This window comes from Thamnophis elegans, chromosome 4 (genome assembly GCF_009769535.1).
Source record: "Thamnophis elegans isolate rThaEle1 chromosome 4, rThaEle1.pri, whole genome shotgun sequence".
NCBI lineage: Eukaryota > Metazoa > Chordata > Lepidosauria > Squamata > Colubridae > Thamnophis > Thamnophis elegans.
The window spans coordinates 52,879,804-52,896,496 of NC_045544.1; the positions used below are offsets into that span (position 1 = coordinate 52,879,804).

Below are 16,693 nucleotides of genomic sequence, written 5' to 3' on the forward strand. Positions count from 1 at the left end.
GAGAGGGCTATAAAGCACTGCGAAAGCTTTATGTAAGTCTAAGTGGTATTGTTATCTTCCCAAACAGCCTGAGAACAATGAAACCCTAGTTTGCTATCTAATCATTATTATTTTTTAAAAATGTAATCTAATCATTTATCATTGCGACCTCCTAAAACCTTTTTTAGCCCTTGAGGGCGCTAATGTCATCCGCCTTTCTCGGCAGAACCAGGCGGTCTGGAGAAAGAGGCCCTCCCTCGCCTCTTCCCCCTCCCCCGCCCTTTTCTCAATGGGAAAGGAGGTCGGTGACGTCTTCCGCCGCTAGGGAAGGACTCGCGCCGAGTTCGGAGAAGCCTCCAAGTATCCCAACGCCTCGCCCGATCCGCCTCAGCCGTCCTCCAGGGGGCGATAGCATAGCGAGCAAAAGGAGGCCCCCGGGAAGCTGGAGAGAGTTGGGGAGAGAGAGAGAGAGAGAGAGAGACAGAAGAAGGTGGCGGCGGGGGGCGAGAGAGAGAGAGAGACGCAAACAACTTTTTTTAAATGCTTCTAGTGAGTTGCAGCCACCGGGCCCGCCGTCCGCCGGACTTGTAATCGGAGCCTGCAACTGGCTGGAGCGCGGTGCTGCAAGGCGAGAGGAACTCCGAAAGCTGCCGCAGCGGAGATACCGAACTAAGCCCGCTTAGGGGGCAACGGCGGCGGCTGGGTGGGTGGGTGCTTTCTTTTCTCCGGGTTTCTCCTAGCCTCGCCCCGACGCTGGGGAAGGCCGGGAATGGGTAGGAGAGAAACGCGTGAACTTTTCCCCTCCATCGTGCAGGGCAGGCGGAGCGGGGCAGGCGGATGGAGGATGCGCTCTGCCCGGCGAGCTATCTAAGGAGGAGGCGGCGGCGGTGGCGGCGGCGAGGGAAGCGCCGGGGACGACGACGACGATGAAGCAGCAGCAGCAGCTGCCGGCCTCGCCGCCTCCGAAACACTACGGGGCGGGCTGTCCGGAGCCCCAGCCTCATGTGGCCCCGGCTTCTTCGGGGGGTCCCGCTCCCGGCATGGGCTGGAGGAGGAAGGAGGAGGCCCTTCTCGCTGCTGCCTCTCCTTTCCCTCCGCGACTACGGCTTCTGCATGGCCGCCCTGCTGCTCTTCTGCCTAGGCTCCCTCTTCTACCAGCTCAACGGGGGCCCCCCTCACTTTCTGCTGGACCTGAGGCACTATTTGGGTAAGGCCACGGAGGGGGAAAGCGAGCAGGGATGCTCTTGCCGCGGAAAGAGGTTTGGAGGAGCCAGGCCAGGGACCCCTCGAGTGTGGTGGCTGGAGGGAGCTTTTCCTCCCGAAGCGAGAGCCGGTTTTTTGGAGAGAGAAGGAAAGAAGCTCCTCTAGGAAGTGGGCGGGGGTCTCCGAAGTTTAAGCTGGGTCTCACTTGTTGTCAGGGGCGTCTTTTCCCAGCTCTCTGCCGGCCATCAGTTCGTAAGTGGAGCCGTGAAATTCAACATCCTTCTCTTTGAAAGGAGCAGAAAGGGAGAGTGAGATTACACCGAGAGTGGTTGGGTTAAGGGTGGGTTTTTTTCCCCTGACTTTCCAAATAAGGTGTGCTTTCAACAGTAAGTTGGTGAATAGTAGTAGCCTGTGTGAAAATGCTGAATTAATGTTTGGAATTGCTACTAATCAGATAATTTCCCTGTCCTGTGTATGCTTTATTAATTAATACCCAACCAGCAACCAAACTTTTGTCTTCATTATATTACATAAGGATACTGTGGAGGGAGTGAGGGGGGGAAATCCTATTTATTAGAACCACTGCTGACAGGATGAAACTTATTGAGTGCATTAAATGATACTTTAATCTGCATTTAAGTGGTCCTGAATAAAAAATAAAGCTTTAAGGCACAAATAAGAAATAAGTAAAAAATACTTATAACGGTGGCTTTTATAAATCCTTAGCCATATTTTGGACAGATTGCACATCATATAAACATAAAACCCATAGCTTTATGTTTCAAAGGTTAGAATTTTATGTCAGCATTCCAAATATCATGCAGAATTAGATCAGAGTCCAGGCAGAGCTATCCGTAAAGTTCCAATTTAATAAGATAGACATGTTGGCAACAAACCTGTGGAATCCCAAATCTAAAAGCTTCCTGGGATTCCACCCAGTTGAAAGTTGATCTTATCCCCACACCCATAAATCCATCACATGGTCCAATCTTCTTCGGCCACACTGGCCGAAGCTGGGAACCACCCAGCTGGTTCCGGTCAGGTTGCAGAGGTGCAGAGACAAAAGATGACCTTGGGCTTCTAGAAAGGAATGACACAACACATTCCACAATTCTACTCCTTTCTATTCCCCTCCCCAATTACTATACTATGAAACAGCATAATGAAATAAGAGAGAGGGTGCAGGCCAAAGATCCTAAAAAGGAATATAACTGCAGGCCTGACAGGTGTGCCTCTCCTCAGAAGAAAAATGTTTCCTGAAAAGAGAATAACATAAAAGTTAACATAACAAAATTAACCACCTCTTCCCCCCCCCCAAGGGGAACCCTTTGGCTTATTGGGAAACTTCTCATGGAATTGTTTACTAATTTCTCCACTTTTAGGTTCCAGCTTTTCACCCAAGTAGCTTCAGACAAAGGGTAACCCTTCCAATGCACTAAATACTGTAAGCGACCACTATTCAGCCTGGAGTCTACGGTTTTTTCCCTTTCTATCACTACAGGAGGAGGAAAAGTTTGGGTGGATGCTCTTATGCTGGACCCAATTACTGGCTTCAACAAGCTACAATGAAATTCTGAGTCAATTTTCCCTAGACTTCTGGGTAGACGGAGTTGAACTGTAACTGGGTTAACTATCTTCACTATTGGGAATGGATCTAGAAATTTGGAACCAAATTTCTGGCTAGGCATTCTTAATCTCATGTATTTGGTAGTTACAAAAACTTTGTCCCCCACACAAAAGGGTTTGGAGCGAGCGATGTTTATCAGCTTGCTTCTTATAGGCTTCTGCTGCATCTGCTAGAGCTTTCTTCATATTTTCCTATCCTTTCTGTAGTGTGTCCATCCATTCATTCAGAGACATGAAGGAGGGAGGTTCTCTAGAACAACTCAGGCATGGCAACAAATCCATGCACTGGTAATCTGGAAAGGAGTTAATTCAGTGCTGCTGTGGACCGCGTTGTTGTAGGCCACTTTGCAAAGGGTAGCAAGTCCTACCAGTTTCTTGCTGATAGTCCACATAATACCGATGTATTGTTCCACCACCGCATTGGCTCTCTCTGCTGCGCACTTCATGCTGGGATGAACCTCTGAGCTCAGTTCTTGTGTGGACCCAATGGATCTCAGACCCCTCTCCAGAACTTGCTGTGAGCTGGACTCCGTGGTCTGAATGATCCTCTTGGGCAATCCGTGCATGGCGATAAATGTGTTTCACAAACATTTTCGCTAATTTCTTTGCGGACGGCAACCCTGAGCAAGCAATGAAGTGTGCCTGCTTGGAAACCAAATCAATAACTCTCCAGATTACTCTGTTCCTACTGCTGTCTGGAGTTCCATGATGAAGTCCATTGCGACCTCTTCCTATGGTTGGTTAGGGCTGGCCACTCGTAGAAGTCCAGGGCACTTCTCTGACATTGGTTTCATTGTTGCACAAGTAGCACAGCTTTTATGTAATCTTCCACCTCTGATTCCATCTTTGGCCACCAAAATTGACGCCTGGCGAGGTGGAGCATTTTTAGGAATCCAAAGTGGCCTCCTAGTTCTGTCTCATGGGTTCGCTGTAGAACTTCCAGCCTCAACTGCGCGGGGACGTACAGTTTGGACCCCTTCCAGGCTAATCCATTTTCCATCGTTAGGATATCCTGGTTATTGTTGAGCCACTGGTCTGTTGGGAGCACCAATTTCATAGCTGTCATCAGCTTATCCTGGCTTCGGTTAGTGACTTGGGCTGCCTTTTGATAGGAGGAAGAAATCATGGGGTGAACAACTTCTCCCTTCTTACTGTTGTCCTACAGTTTTCTCGACAAAACATCACCCAACAAGGTTTTTGATACTTGTTGGACCCCTGGGGTTTTGGTCTTTGCTGCAGGTGCTTGCAGGTTCTGGGCTCTTGGGTTCATTCATCCTTGGGTGGCCCTTTTCCCTCCACCGGTGGTAGTGGCCCAACTGTAATAATCAATTTCCTACCCCCGTATCCCCATTTTATCGTAGGCTTCCACTTGTCAAGCCATGCAAGTTACTTTCTTTTCCTCCCTTTCACTTCATAATCCTTGGAATCCGTGGTGGGATTCAATTTTTTTTACCTCAGTGGGTGTGGCTTGGTGGGCCATGGCATGGTTTGGTAGGCGTGGCTTGGTGGGCGTAGCAGGGGAAGGATACTGTAAAATCTCCATTCCCTCCCCACTCCAGGGGAAGGAGTACTGTAAAATCTCCATTCCCTCCTGATCAGCTGGGACTCAGGAAGCAGAAAATAGATGGAGCGGGCCAGTCAGAGGTGATATTTATCGGTTCTCCAAACTATTAAACGCTACTGGTTTTCCAGAACTGGTCAGAACCTGCTGAATACCACCTCTTCTTGGAATGCTTGGTAACTGTCATGTTCTTCATTATAAAGCTGTTCTTTAGCAAGAACAAATAACATTCCTTGTGCTCTTGTTAGCTCCATGAAGGGTCTTTGTTATGGAATAGCAGGGGAACTAGAGGGTGACAAAAAAATCCTACATCATTTCTGACTTATTAGATAAATCATTGAGGTTCATACCTGATCCCAGCCTCCCAGGGATAAAATATCTGAAAGACTGTTGCTAGTATTTCAAGATATGTTGGCTATAACTAGGCTATAATGAATTTTAGTGTAGGAGACTTACAAAATCACAGTGGAAAGTAATGACACCCTATGTTAACCTAAACCTAAATAGTTATAATAAGACCCTTGGGTCCTAAACATGTGTCAAAAATCATCCGCTGATCACATCAGTGCTGTAACTGGCAGTTGGTAGATATTTCCCATAGAGTGGGTGACATCCATTGTATCTGTTGTCTTTGAATGTTTGGAGAACTATATTATTAATGAAGTCTCTTTTTTTGTTGATATTATTTAATTGTGACAGTTTCTTGTCACGATTAGACAGTATGATGATTATTTGGAAAAATGAGAACTCTGACTTTAAGTGCAGAAAGCGCAGAAACTTTTAGTAATGGCTTTCCACCAGTTCGTGCTACCTTCCTAAAATTATCTTATTTTTAAGTCATCGTAACACATGAAATGACCTTTAGAGATAATATCCATTCGTGCCATTTCCTTATAATACTTATGCTGTTTATATAGATTTCATTGCTAACTTTTAACATCCTAATAGATTCACATGTACTTTACATGCAGTCCATCTAATTTAGTCTCTACTACTTTCAAATGACTTGGAGGGTGTATAATACTTGTAAGTCCATTTTCTGACATTTCTGTATATACCATGTATATATGTGTTCCTTTATTGTAAAGCACATTTATTATTGAATACATGAGGCTTATTTCAGAGAGCATTGTGTTTATGTATTCGCTTCTTCTAACCACCAATTTTCAAATTGAATCTTCCTTTTGGAATTCAGTACTGAAGTTTCCACATCTGGGTCCATTTTTTTCCCCTTTTGTAAGAGAGACAAGAACTGGAATAGTATTTTTCAAGAAAATTCAACCATCGCTGAAGAAATGGGAATAAAAGCTTCTTTTGAAGTTGCTTTTTTATACACCAAAGGTTGCTTGATGTATTATATTGTATTGTGAGTTTTGGTATTTATCTGTTCCCTTTACCTACTAAATGTATTGAATACTGAAAATTTCTTTGGAGAAATGTGAGTCACTCTCAGGTTTGTGATTCAGAAACTGGTAGAAATTTATAATCATAGAAATGGCTAGTATACATTAAATATAGAACAGTAAAAAAGTTGAGGCTGAACTTTTTTATTTGATTCTACTGCTGCACATGAAAGAATTGGAAGCTAACACGTTTCTCTCCCCCTCCCCCCCCCATTATCCTGTACTTGTCTCTCCTCATTTCCCCCTTCCCCATTTTCCCAGTGTATGTGTAGGCAGACAGACAGAGCAAGCTTATATAAGTGATGCCCAATTTCTGGTTTAAAGTTTACAAACTCAGGTGGAGATTATGAGTTACATAAAAATGAGAAGTGTTTACAATGGTTTTCTATTTAGTTATGGAGAAAGGCAGTTATACTGGTGCTTAATTTGTAGCAAGAAAAATATCTTGATAGTATCAATGATCTTGATAAAAATACATATATGCTTATTCTCTTAGACATATCTGGAATAGTTATTTCAGAAGCTAGAAATAAGTACTAATAGTCATAAACATCTATGTGGTATTTTGATACTCTACAGTTATATTCACCATTACACAAGAGACATATTCTTATATGGTGAGGCTTCTCCTTGTTTACTATTTTCCTCCTGGTATCACTTTCATGTGTGCTCTAAAATGTCTCTCGCTGGCAGATACCATTCTACCGATAAGAATAATATTTGTACCTTAGAAGTGAAATGAGAAGTCCTTGGTGATCTCTGAGCTGGTTGCTTTCTTGCAGATGTTTCATTATCCAAACTAGGTAGCCTCATCAGTATTACCAAATTAGTAATATCAGTGCACACTACACTGATGAGGTTACCTAGTTTGGGTAATAAAAGTCTATAACAGTGATGGCAACTTTTTTCATCATCAAGGTGCCGAAATGGTTGCACGGAAACATCATGTGTGTGTGTAACGCGCTTGTTGGAGCCGCACTGTGGAAAAGCCGAATTTCCGAGTTCTCACGCCAACGATCAGTTGGCTGATGCACATGTGCAGGGCAGTTTTTATGCGCAAGAGGGGTTCGCGCTCTGGAAAAACCGAACTTCCGGGTTCTGGCGCGCATGTGAACCCACATCAGCTGGCTGCCGCTCATGCGTGCACCGGTTTTTGGCAACTGCGTGACCACAAAGGGACAGCTGATCATCGCACGTATAATGTGCACCAGAAACTCCGAAGCAACAGGCAAGCCATGTGTACCGGACGACATGGTGTCACACGCCACTTTGGGCACGCATGCCATAGGTTTTGCCATCACAGGTCTATAAGAAACAAGCAAACTCGGAGAACACAAAGGACCCCTCAGATACTATTCTGCTGGGGAACAGATGTAGTTGAATTTTTCCTATATTTCAGGGATGTAGGCTGTAGCAATCAATGATGAATGTATCTATCATTTTGCTGGTATTGCAGGGAGTATATTGTGTAGAACGCTTGGTCATTCCCTATGTCTCAAATGTCTTCTTTGAATTAAGATACAAGCAAATGGTGAGAAAAGGGTGAAAAAGAGGCTGTTTTATCTTTCCCTGTGGTCTGTTGAATGCAAAAATAGTTTCTGCCATGGTTGTCAAATATTCACTATTGGTAGAATTATCAATACAGTTGGTAGAACGATTCAAGTTAGAATATAGTTGAAACCTTGAAATACAAATAATAGTATTTAATCACTTTTACTTGAATTAGTTTGAATCTGTGATCCACCAATAGCAGGAACCTCTAGGAAGGTGATTCTGGTGACCAATATGGAAAGATTTCAATAAACTGCCACAGAAGTAACAAATAAGCCAACCATCCCACAAAGAGTACCTCTTTTAATAAAATATAAAAAGGTACATCTAGTGCTAGGATGCAAGCATCAGTGGAAGAAAGGGACTACTATGCATACACTTTTGCACTTCCCATTCAGAAAGTTTTGCTGAGTGATTGGTAGGAAACATACACATTACCTCTGTGAATTAGAAAGCTACATCAAAATGTGTAGGCTCTGCCTTTAATAATTGTGTGATACCTTTGGCAGAAGAAGAATCAAACCTCAATTTGAGGATTTTTCCTCAAACTGTGTGTTTGTATATATATTTTTCCTAAATCCATATGAGACTTTCATATTCTTTAACTATAAGGTTCTAAGTTTTGCTTACTAATTTTTTTGATTCTGAACGTTCAAGGTTTTTTTAGCTACTTTTTGTTGGTTGTTAGCTATGTATAGAATTTGTTAGGGAAGGGTTTTGAAATACACAAAAAGGTCAAATATTAGATTATTGGAGTCGTGATAATTGGGGCTTCGCAAAGTGTAATCATATTGCAGTTAGTGTTTCTTGTCAAGGAGTTATTGAGAAATAAATGATGTACCGTAATGGTGGCTATTAATGGTCTTTTCAATCTTTCTGCCCAGAACTCTAAGAGGAACAGTGTATATTAAGAAAAGTGAATATACATGAAATTGGGAAAAAGCAGAAATTTATATTCCTCTTCTTTTTTCCAGCTTCCTAACAGTGTTAGGAACATCCACCCAATAGTCTTGTACAGTTGGTAGAAAAAAAGCAGTTATGGAGATTAGGAGCAGAATTAATGTCTCTGATGAACATATGCAATGGAGTAACAGAGCAGTCTTGTATGAAAAAGCCACAAAATGCATCAAAACAACAGGATGGTAGCAGGAAGATTACATTTGCCTGTTGTAGACTCAAGCGTGGAATTTGTCATAATATAAAGTCAACATGTGTGACAAACTGAACTCCATATCAGTTTCTGTTATCATTCACCCAGATGAGAATAGTATTTCTTCAGTCCTGTATGTTATTTATGGCTGTTACCAGGTATAACCAAAATGAGAAATAAAGCAGAAATTCCAAGGAATATTAATTCTATCTGTTTATCCTGATTATTTTAACAGTGCCTCTTTATTTTGCTATGTCAAGGTATTTCTCTGTTCAGGTTGATTTATTTTCTATTTAGTGTTTTTTTATTTTTATGAAATTATCTGAAGCTATTAATACTGGACATAAAAATAATTTTTAATATAATCTGTCTGCAGGCTTACACTTTACAAAGCATTTATTTATGTTAACTTCATTCCCTCATTGCAGCCTGCACACAGATATTAGTATGGGGAAACATACTTGCACTGCCTGTGAGTTATTTTTTCCACATATTTTGCAGGAGTTAGCTACATTTTGGCCAGAGAAGTTTAGAAGCAATTCAAATGTGTATAATTGGATGGTCACCTAGTAGATTGCATATAAAAATATGAACATTGAAATATTTTTCTTCCAATAATGGACAACGGTTTGTTGGTTTTCAAGGGTTTTTTGAGTTCTTCACAATATTTTCTAGTATTTGGGAGTCATAGAAATTATGAGTGTACTACAAAAGAGTGGCAATTAGTAAAAAAAAAATCCTCCCCATCCCTTACACAAGAAGAGAAGCAGTTAAGGTCCAACTTACTACTTTGTGTATGGTTTAATACTAAAATGGAACTTCACTTTTCATAGACTCCCAACATTTCTGACAGGAATACCATGTTTTCCCGAAAATACGACATGTCCTGGTAATAAGGCCATGCCACATTTTTCTGGTGGGCAAAAATATAAGCCCTCCCCTGCAAATAAGCCCCTGGGACAACCCCCCACCTCCGACCAGGCAGAGCGCCGCTCACCAACTTAGTGGTATCCTGAAGGTGCCAAGCCGCGGGAACTGGGGGGGCAAAGGTGATCGTGTTGCTTGGTGCCTTCAGGATACCGCTAGGTTGGTGAGCGGCTGTGCTCAGCTGAAGAGGGGGGTTGCCGGGTGGCTGCTCTCTTTTGAGCAGGCTCCCAAAGAGCCAGGTACACCAGCCACCCGGCAAACCCCCTTTCCAGCCAGGCACAGCGCCATTCACTGACCTAGGGGTATCACCAAGCTGCATGAGCACATGTTCACTGCCGCCCAGCTCCCGTGGCTTGGCGCCTTGAAATGCCAGTGAATGGCGCTCTGTAGCCGCCATCCCAGCATGGCTTTTTTGGCAGCTTCCAAACTGAGTCTTCGGGCAGTGGCTGCTGTGTATTTACGCTCTATGGTTGTGGGCTGGCTGTCAGCAAAGCGTATAACCATAGAACGTATGCCCAGAGCGGCCGCTGCCAGAAGACTCGGTTTGGAAGCTGCTGAAAAAGCCATGCTGTGATGGTGGTGGTGGCGGCGGCGGCAGCGGAGGTACCCTGGAGAGCTGGGCGGCAGCGGAGGTGCCCTGGAGAGCTGGGCCAGGGCATTGTGAGGCTGGGAGGCATGTGAGCGAGAGCGGAACAGCTGCTCATGCAACTCCTCTCTCCAGCCGGGCAAAGCACCATTCACTGGTATTTCGAAGGCGCCAAGCTGCGGGACCCGGGCAGCAGCAAACACGCACTCAATGCAGCTTGGCCCACAAGAAGGACAGGATAGACAGCAAACTACACAACCACCAGACAAGATGGAGCATCTCTCTTCTCTAGAAGTGCAGGGTGCTATGGAACCAAGACCTAGCCGCATGACTACTAGACGTATGGAGAAACAAGCTAAAAAGCAACAGCATCAACAATCATCGGCCATCGATCAAGGAACTACAATAACAAATCTGGAAGCAGTGGGAGGAGCTAGACCTAAGGTTAAACAGGCCATGCAGGAAGCTCTAAAAATGCTTCAACCAACCAAAGATGACAACTAAGATTTTAACATGGAATGTCAACGGACTGAATTCTCCACAGAAGAAGAAAATATTTCATTATCTCAAACAGTTTAAGAACAATGTAATTTGTTTGCAAGAAATTCATATCAAGTCAACTGATCAAAAATATTTGATCAACTCAAAACTTGGTCAACATTTTGCAGCTTCCGCTATGGAAAAGAAGAATGGTATAGTTGTATACTTAAGAAAAGATATGAAAGCTGAATTAATAGAAGCAGATCCCTTTGGAAGATATATTGCTTTAGACTTAATCTTAGAAGGGAAAAAGACATTACTTTTGGGAATTTATGCTCCCAATCAACAGCAAGATAGATTCTATAGAAATCTTCATGCTAAATTAGTACAGTGGGACTATAGTTCCTGTATACTATTGGGTGACTGGAATGGAGTGATAGACACTAAGAGAGATAAGAAGATTTCCCGCCTAAATACTAAGATGCGAGCAAAGTTACCCAAACCTTTCTTTGACATTATGGATGATTTTGAATTGAGAGATATTTGGCGAGAAAGAAATGCAGAGGAATATGACTTCACTTTCTTCTCGGACAGGCATCAATCCCTTTCAAGGATTGATTTTATTCTAACCACTAATGATTTGCTTTCTAGGGTGAAGAAAACAAAGACTGCGGCTAGGGTCCTTTCGGACCATAACCCAGTTTGGATGGAGTTGGGAAGGGTAGTGCAGGCAAGAAGGTCTTGGAGATTGAATGAAAACTTATTTAGATATGAAAAGTATATTAATGATTGTAAAAAATTACTATCTGAATATTTTGTTTTGAATATGAATAAGGGTACATCTATGGAATTTGTATGGGATGCAAGCAAAGCGTATATGAGAGGAGTCTTGATGAATATAAATAAAACACATAGAAATAAGCAAGGGTTAAAACGAACAGAACTGGAAGAAGAAGTTAAGAGAAAAGAGCTGGAGTTAACAATGAACCCAGACGATACAAAGGTTAAGGAAGCTATTAACATATTAAAATCTCAATTTGACATGTTGATCTCTGACCAGGTAGCCACTAATTTATTATATGCAAAACAATACTTTTGTTTACGGACCAAACAGGTTTTATACAAGGGAGACAGATGAAAAGTAATGTCAGACTAATTATTAATGCATTAGAATATTTGGGAAAGAACAACCAGATCCCTGCTGCGTTTATATTTTTGGATGCTGAGAAGGCCTTTGATCGAGTTAACTGGCAATTTCTGCTGAAGATACTGCAAAAAATGCAGATAGGAGATAATTTTTTACACTCAATTAAAGCAATATACCAACAGCAAACAGCAGAAATCATAGTCAATGGAAGTTTAACAGACTCTTTTCAAATTGGAAAAGGTACAAGACCGGGCTGTCCTTTGTCCCCATTATTGTTTATTATAACTTTGGAAGTATTGTTGAATAAAATACGGGGCTTGGATGGTTTAAAAGGGATCAAGATTAGGCAGCAAGAATATAGAGTCCGCGCTTTTGCGGATGATTTGGTCATAATATTGGAACAACCGCAGGAATCCAGTATGGTTTTAATGAATACGATTAATCAATATGGTCAAGTGTCTGGCTTTAAAATAAATTTAGGAAAAACCAAAATATTAGCTATAAATATGAATATTAAACAAAAGGAAGAATTAGGAGTGATGCTAGGATGTGAGGTAGTTAAAAAAGTCAAATATCTTGGAGTTAACATTTTAACTTCAAATGGGAAATTATATAAGCATAATTATGAACCACTTTGGCATAGCATACAGACAGAGATGAAAAAATGGGAGAAATTGCACTTATCTTTGCTGGGTAGGATAGCGGCAGTGAAAATGAACATTTTACCAAAATTTTTATTTCTTTTCCAAATGTTACCTATACTTAAAAAAGATGCGAATCTTTTAGAATGGCAGAAGGGTATCAACAAATTTGTGTGGGCAGGAAAGAAGCCGAGGGTAAAGATGAAAATAATGCAAGATGTACGTGAGAGAGGAGGATTGAAACTACCTAATTTAAAACTATATTATGATGCAGTGGCATTATCTGTAATTAGTGATTGGACTCATTTAACCAATGATAGAATATTGAATATTGAGGGACAGGATCTGGTATTTGGTTGGCATGCTTACCTGTTATTCAACAAAAAATTGGATAAGAATTTTAAAAGTCATATTTTAAGAAATGCTTTATTGCGGGTTTGGAAGAAATACCAATATAAATTAAATGACAAGATACCCATGTGGGCAATTCCTAGACACACAATTGAAAATATGAATACAGCACAAAAACAGGACAGAATTACTTACAGACAGCTTCTTACCTCGGAAAGGAGGGTATTACAATTAAAATCTTTAGAGGTATTAAAAGAGGAGAAGGTAGTTCAAACATGGTTCCAGTATGGGCAATTACAGGCTAGGTGGAAAATAGATCAAAAAATTGGTTTTATCCAAGTTGAGGATAATCTGTTTAAACAAATAAGAGATCAAAGCTTAATGCGTATAAAGAGGATATATAATGTATTAATACAGATGGATTCGGAAACAGAGTTAGTTAAAGATTGTATGATAAAATGGGCTCAAAATATTGAGGAACCAATAATGTTGGATACATGGGAAAGAATCTGGGTAAGAAATGTGAAATTTACACAAGCTCAAAATCTGAGAGAAAATTTTTACAAGATGTTCTATAGATGGCATTTAGATCCTAAAAAGTTGGCTTCTATGTATCCGAATGTACAGCCTAAATGTTGGAGGTGTGGTTCTCTCGATGCTACATATTATCATATATGGTGGACCTGCCAAAAGGTTAAGGCATTCTGGATAAAAATATGGTGGGTCATGCAAAATATTTTTAAAAGAAGGATAAAATTTATTCCTCAGTTATTTTTACTAGGTATATGTAATGACTTTACAGTGGTAGAGACTAATTTGATTCTGCACCTGATAACTGCAGCAAGACTGTTGGTGGCGCAATATTGGAAGAAGGAAGACTTGCCTACAATCCAAGAATGGACATTGAAAGTAACAAACTTAGCCGAGATGGCTAAAATATCGGCATATCTCAAAGATCATTCAAATGAGATATATAAACGAGACTGGAAAAAATGGATTGACTATATACAAAATAAATACGGGACCAAGAAATTCTAGTTAGCCTATGCTTAAGATCAGAAATGATTTAAACGGTTAAAAGTTAGTTCAGTAAGAAGAAGCTAAGGTCAATGTAGAATGTCATTAATTTCTTTATTTCTTTTTTCTCAATAGATTTTAGACTGTGTTAGTTAAAAATCCATACCGTGTACGGGTTCTGGGAAGTCGGGGGAGGGGGAAGGAGGAGGGGGGTGGGGGGTGGAGGGAGGGAGGGGCACACACAAAAAAATTGTACTTCAATGTCTTAATGATTGACAAATGATGAAATATTTGTGTTTTTTTTAAAGAAATAAAATAAAAATTACCACTTAAAAAAAAAAAAGAATATTTGGGAAAGAACAACCAGATCCCTGCTGCGTTTATATTTTTGGATGCTGAGAAGGCCTTTGATCGAGTTAACTGGCAATTTCTGCTGAAGATATTGCAAAAAATGCAGATAGGAGATAATTTTTTACAGTCAATTAAAGCAATATACCAACAGCAAACAGCACAAATCATAGTCAATGGAAGTTTAACAGACTCTTTTCAAATTGGAAAAGGTACAAGACAGGGCTGTCCTTTGTCCCCATTATTGTTTATTATAACTTTGGAAGTATTGTTGAATAAAATACGGGGCTTGGATGGTTTAAAAGGGATCAAGATTAGGCAGCAAGAATATAGAGTCCGCGCTTTTGCGGATGATTTGGTCATAATATTGGAACAACCGCAGGAATCCAGTATGGTTTTAATGAATACGATTAATCAATATGGTCAAGTGTCTGGCTTTAAAATAAATTTAGGAAAAACCAAAATATTAGCTATAAATATGAATATTAAACAAAAGGAAGAATTAGGAGTGATGCTAGGATGTGAGGTAGTTAAAAAAGTCAAATATCTTGGAGTTAACATTTTAACTTCAAATGGGAAATTATATAAGCATAATTATGAACCACATAGCATATAGACAGAGATGAAAAAATGGGAGAAATTGCACTTATCTTTGCTGGGTAGGATAGCGGCAGTGAAAATGAACATTTTACCAAAATTTTTATTTCTTTTCCAAATGTTACCTATACTTAAAAAAGATGTGAACCTTTTAGAATGGCAGAAGGGTATCAACAAATTTGTGTGGGCAGGAAAGAAGCCGAGGGTAAAGATGAAAATAATGCAAGATGTACGTGAGAGAGGAGGATTGAAACTACCTAATTTAAAACTATATTATGATGCAGTGGCATTATCTGTAATTAGTGATTGGACTCATTTAACCAATGATAGAATATTGAATATTGAGGGACACGATCTGGTATTTGGCTGGCATGCTTACCTGTTATTCAACAAAAAATTGGATAAGAATTTTAAAAGTCATATTTTAAGAAATGCTTTATTGCGGGTTTGGAAGAAATACCAATATAAATTAAATGACAAGATACCCATGTGGGCAATTCCTAGACACGCAATTGAAAATATGAATACAGCACAAAAACAGGACAGAATTACTTACAGACAGCTTCTTACCTCGGAAAGGGGGGTATTACAATTAAAATCTTTAGAGGTATTAAAAGAGGAGAAGGTAGTTCAAACATGGTTCTAGTATGGGCAATTACAGGCTAGGTGGAAAATAGATCAAAAAATTGGTTTTATCCAAGTTGAGGATAATCTGTTTAAACAAATAAGAGATCAAAGCTTAATGCATATAAAGAGGATATATAATGTATTAATACAGATGGATTCGGAAACAGAGTTAGTTAAAGATTGTATGATAAAATGGGCTCAAAATATTGAGGAACCAATAATGTTGGATACATGGGAAAGAATCTGGGTAAGAAATGTGAAATTTACACAAGCTCAAAATCTGAGAGAAAATTTTTACAAGATGTAAAAACCGTGTACGGGTTCTGGGAAGTCGGGGGGGAGGAGGAGGGGGTTGTGGGCGTGGAGGGAGGGAGGGGCACACAAAAAAAATTGTACTTCAATGTCTTAATGATTGACAAATGATGAAATATTTGTGTTTTTTCTTTTAAAGAAATAAAATAAATATTTGAAATGCAGCTTGGCGATATCCCTAAGTCAGTGAATGGTGCTGTGCCCAACTGCAAAGGGGGTTTGCCGGGTGGCTGCTCGTGAGCGTGGTTGCTTCATGGCTGTTGTGTTGCGCTGCTGCGACAGCACAACATAGCCATTTGCCCATGAGGCTGTGCCTGGCTCTTTGGGAGCCCACTCGCAAGAGAGCAGCCGCCAGCAACCCCAAAACAATAAACCCTCCCCTCATAACAAGGCCCAAGCCATATTTTGTGTGTAAAAAGAAAATAAGATCCTGTCTTACTTTTAGGGAAACAACAGTATTTCTGAATAGGAATATATTCATCAGTTTGGTAATGACTGGGGTGCTGCTGTACCTTCATCTAGAGCAGGGGTGTCAAACTCAATTTCATTGAGCGCCGCATCAAGGTTGTGTTTGATCTTGGGGGGAGTGGGAGGGGCATGGCCAGCTCAACGTCACTCATGTCGGGGGTGCCTGTGATGGCCTGAGCACTCTGCCAGCGAAAACAGGTTGCCAAGCTCAGTTTCAGTTGCGACAGACACCTGCAACTCTCTGCCACAGAACAAGGAGCTCTGGAGTGCCACACACGGCCCTTGCAAGCTCCATTTTCAGCTGTGGTCCTCCTGTAGCCCTCTGCCAGCAAAAATGGAGCTCGGGAGTGCCTTATGCAGCCTTCTTAACCTCCATTTTTGCTGGCAGAGGCATTGTGAGCTGGTCCTTCACTGTTTTCAAGATGGCCCCGTGGGCCAGATCTAAGCAGTCCAAGGGCTGGATCTGGTCCCAGACCTTGATTTTGACACCCCTGATCTAGAGATTCATGTAAATAGGAAATATTTTCTAATGCAGGGGTCCCTAAATCTTGGTCTGTGGACCAATACTGGTCTGAAGCACATTGGGAATCAGGCCACACAAGTAGAGGGAGAGCTCACAAAGCTCCATTTGCACATTTGTGGGATTAGGATCTATATTTTATTTTTTATCCTTGAAACAATGGAGGGCTGTATGTAACTGGCAGACCACATATTTACCA

General features: G+C 41.1%; 1 protein-coding gene across 1 annotated transcript in view; it reads left to right on the top strand.

Annotated features, from left to right (window-relative positions):
* The first annotated feature begins 488 nt into the window (after window positions 1–488).
* Window positions 489–16,693, top strand: part of UST (uronyl 2-sulfotransferase) — a 157,232-nt gene continuing 141,027 nt past the window's right edge. The window contains 2 exon segments of the mRNA XM_032217056.1: window positions 489–1,037; window positions 1,039–1,186. Coding sequence (XP_032072947.1) covers window positions 906–1,037; window positions 1,039–1,186 — 280 coding nt within the window. The 5' untranslated portion in view covers window positions 489–905.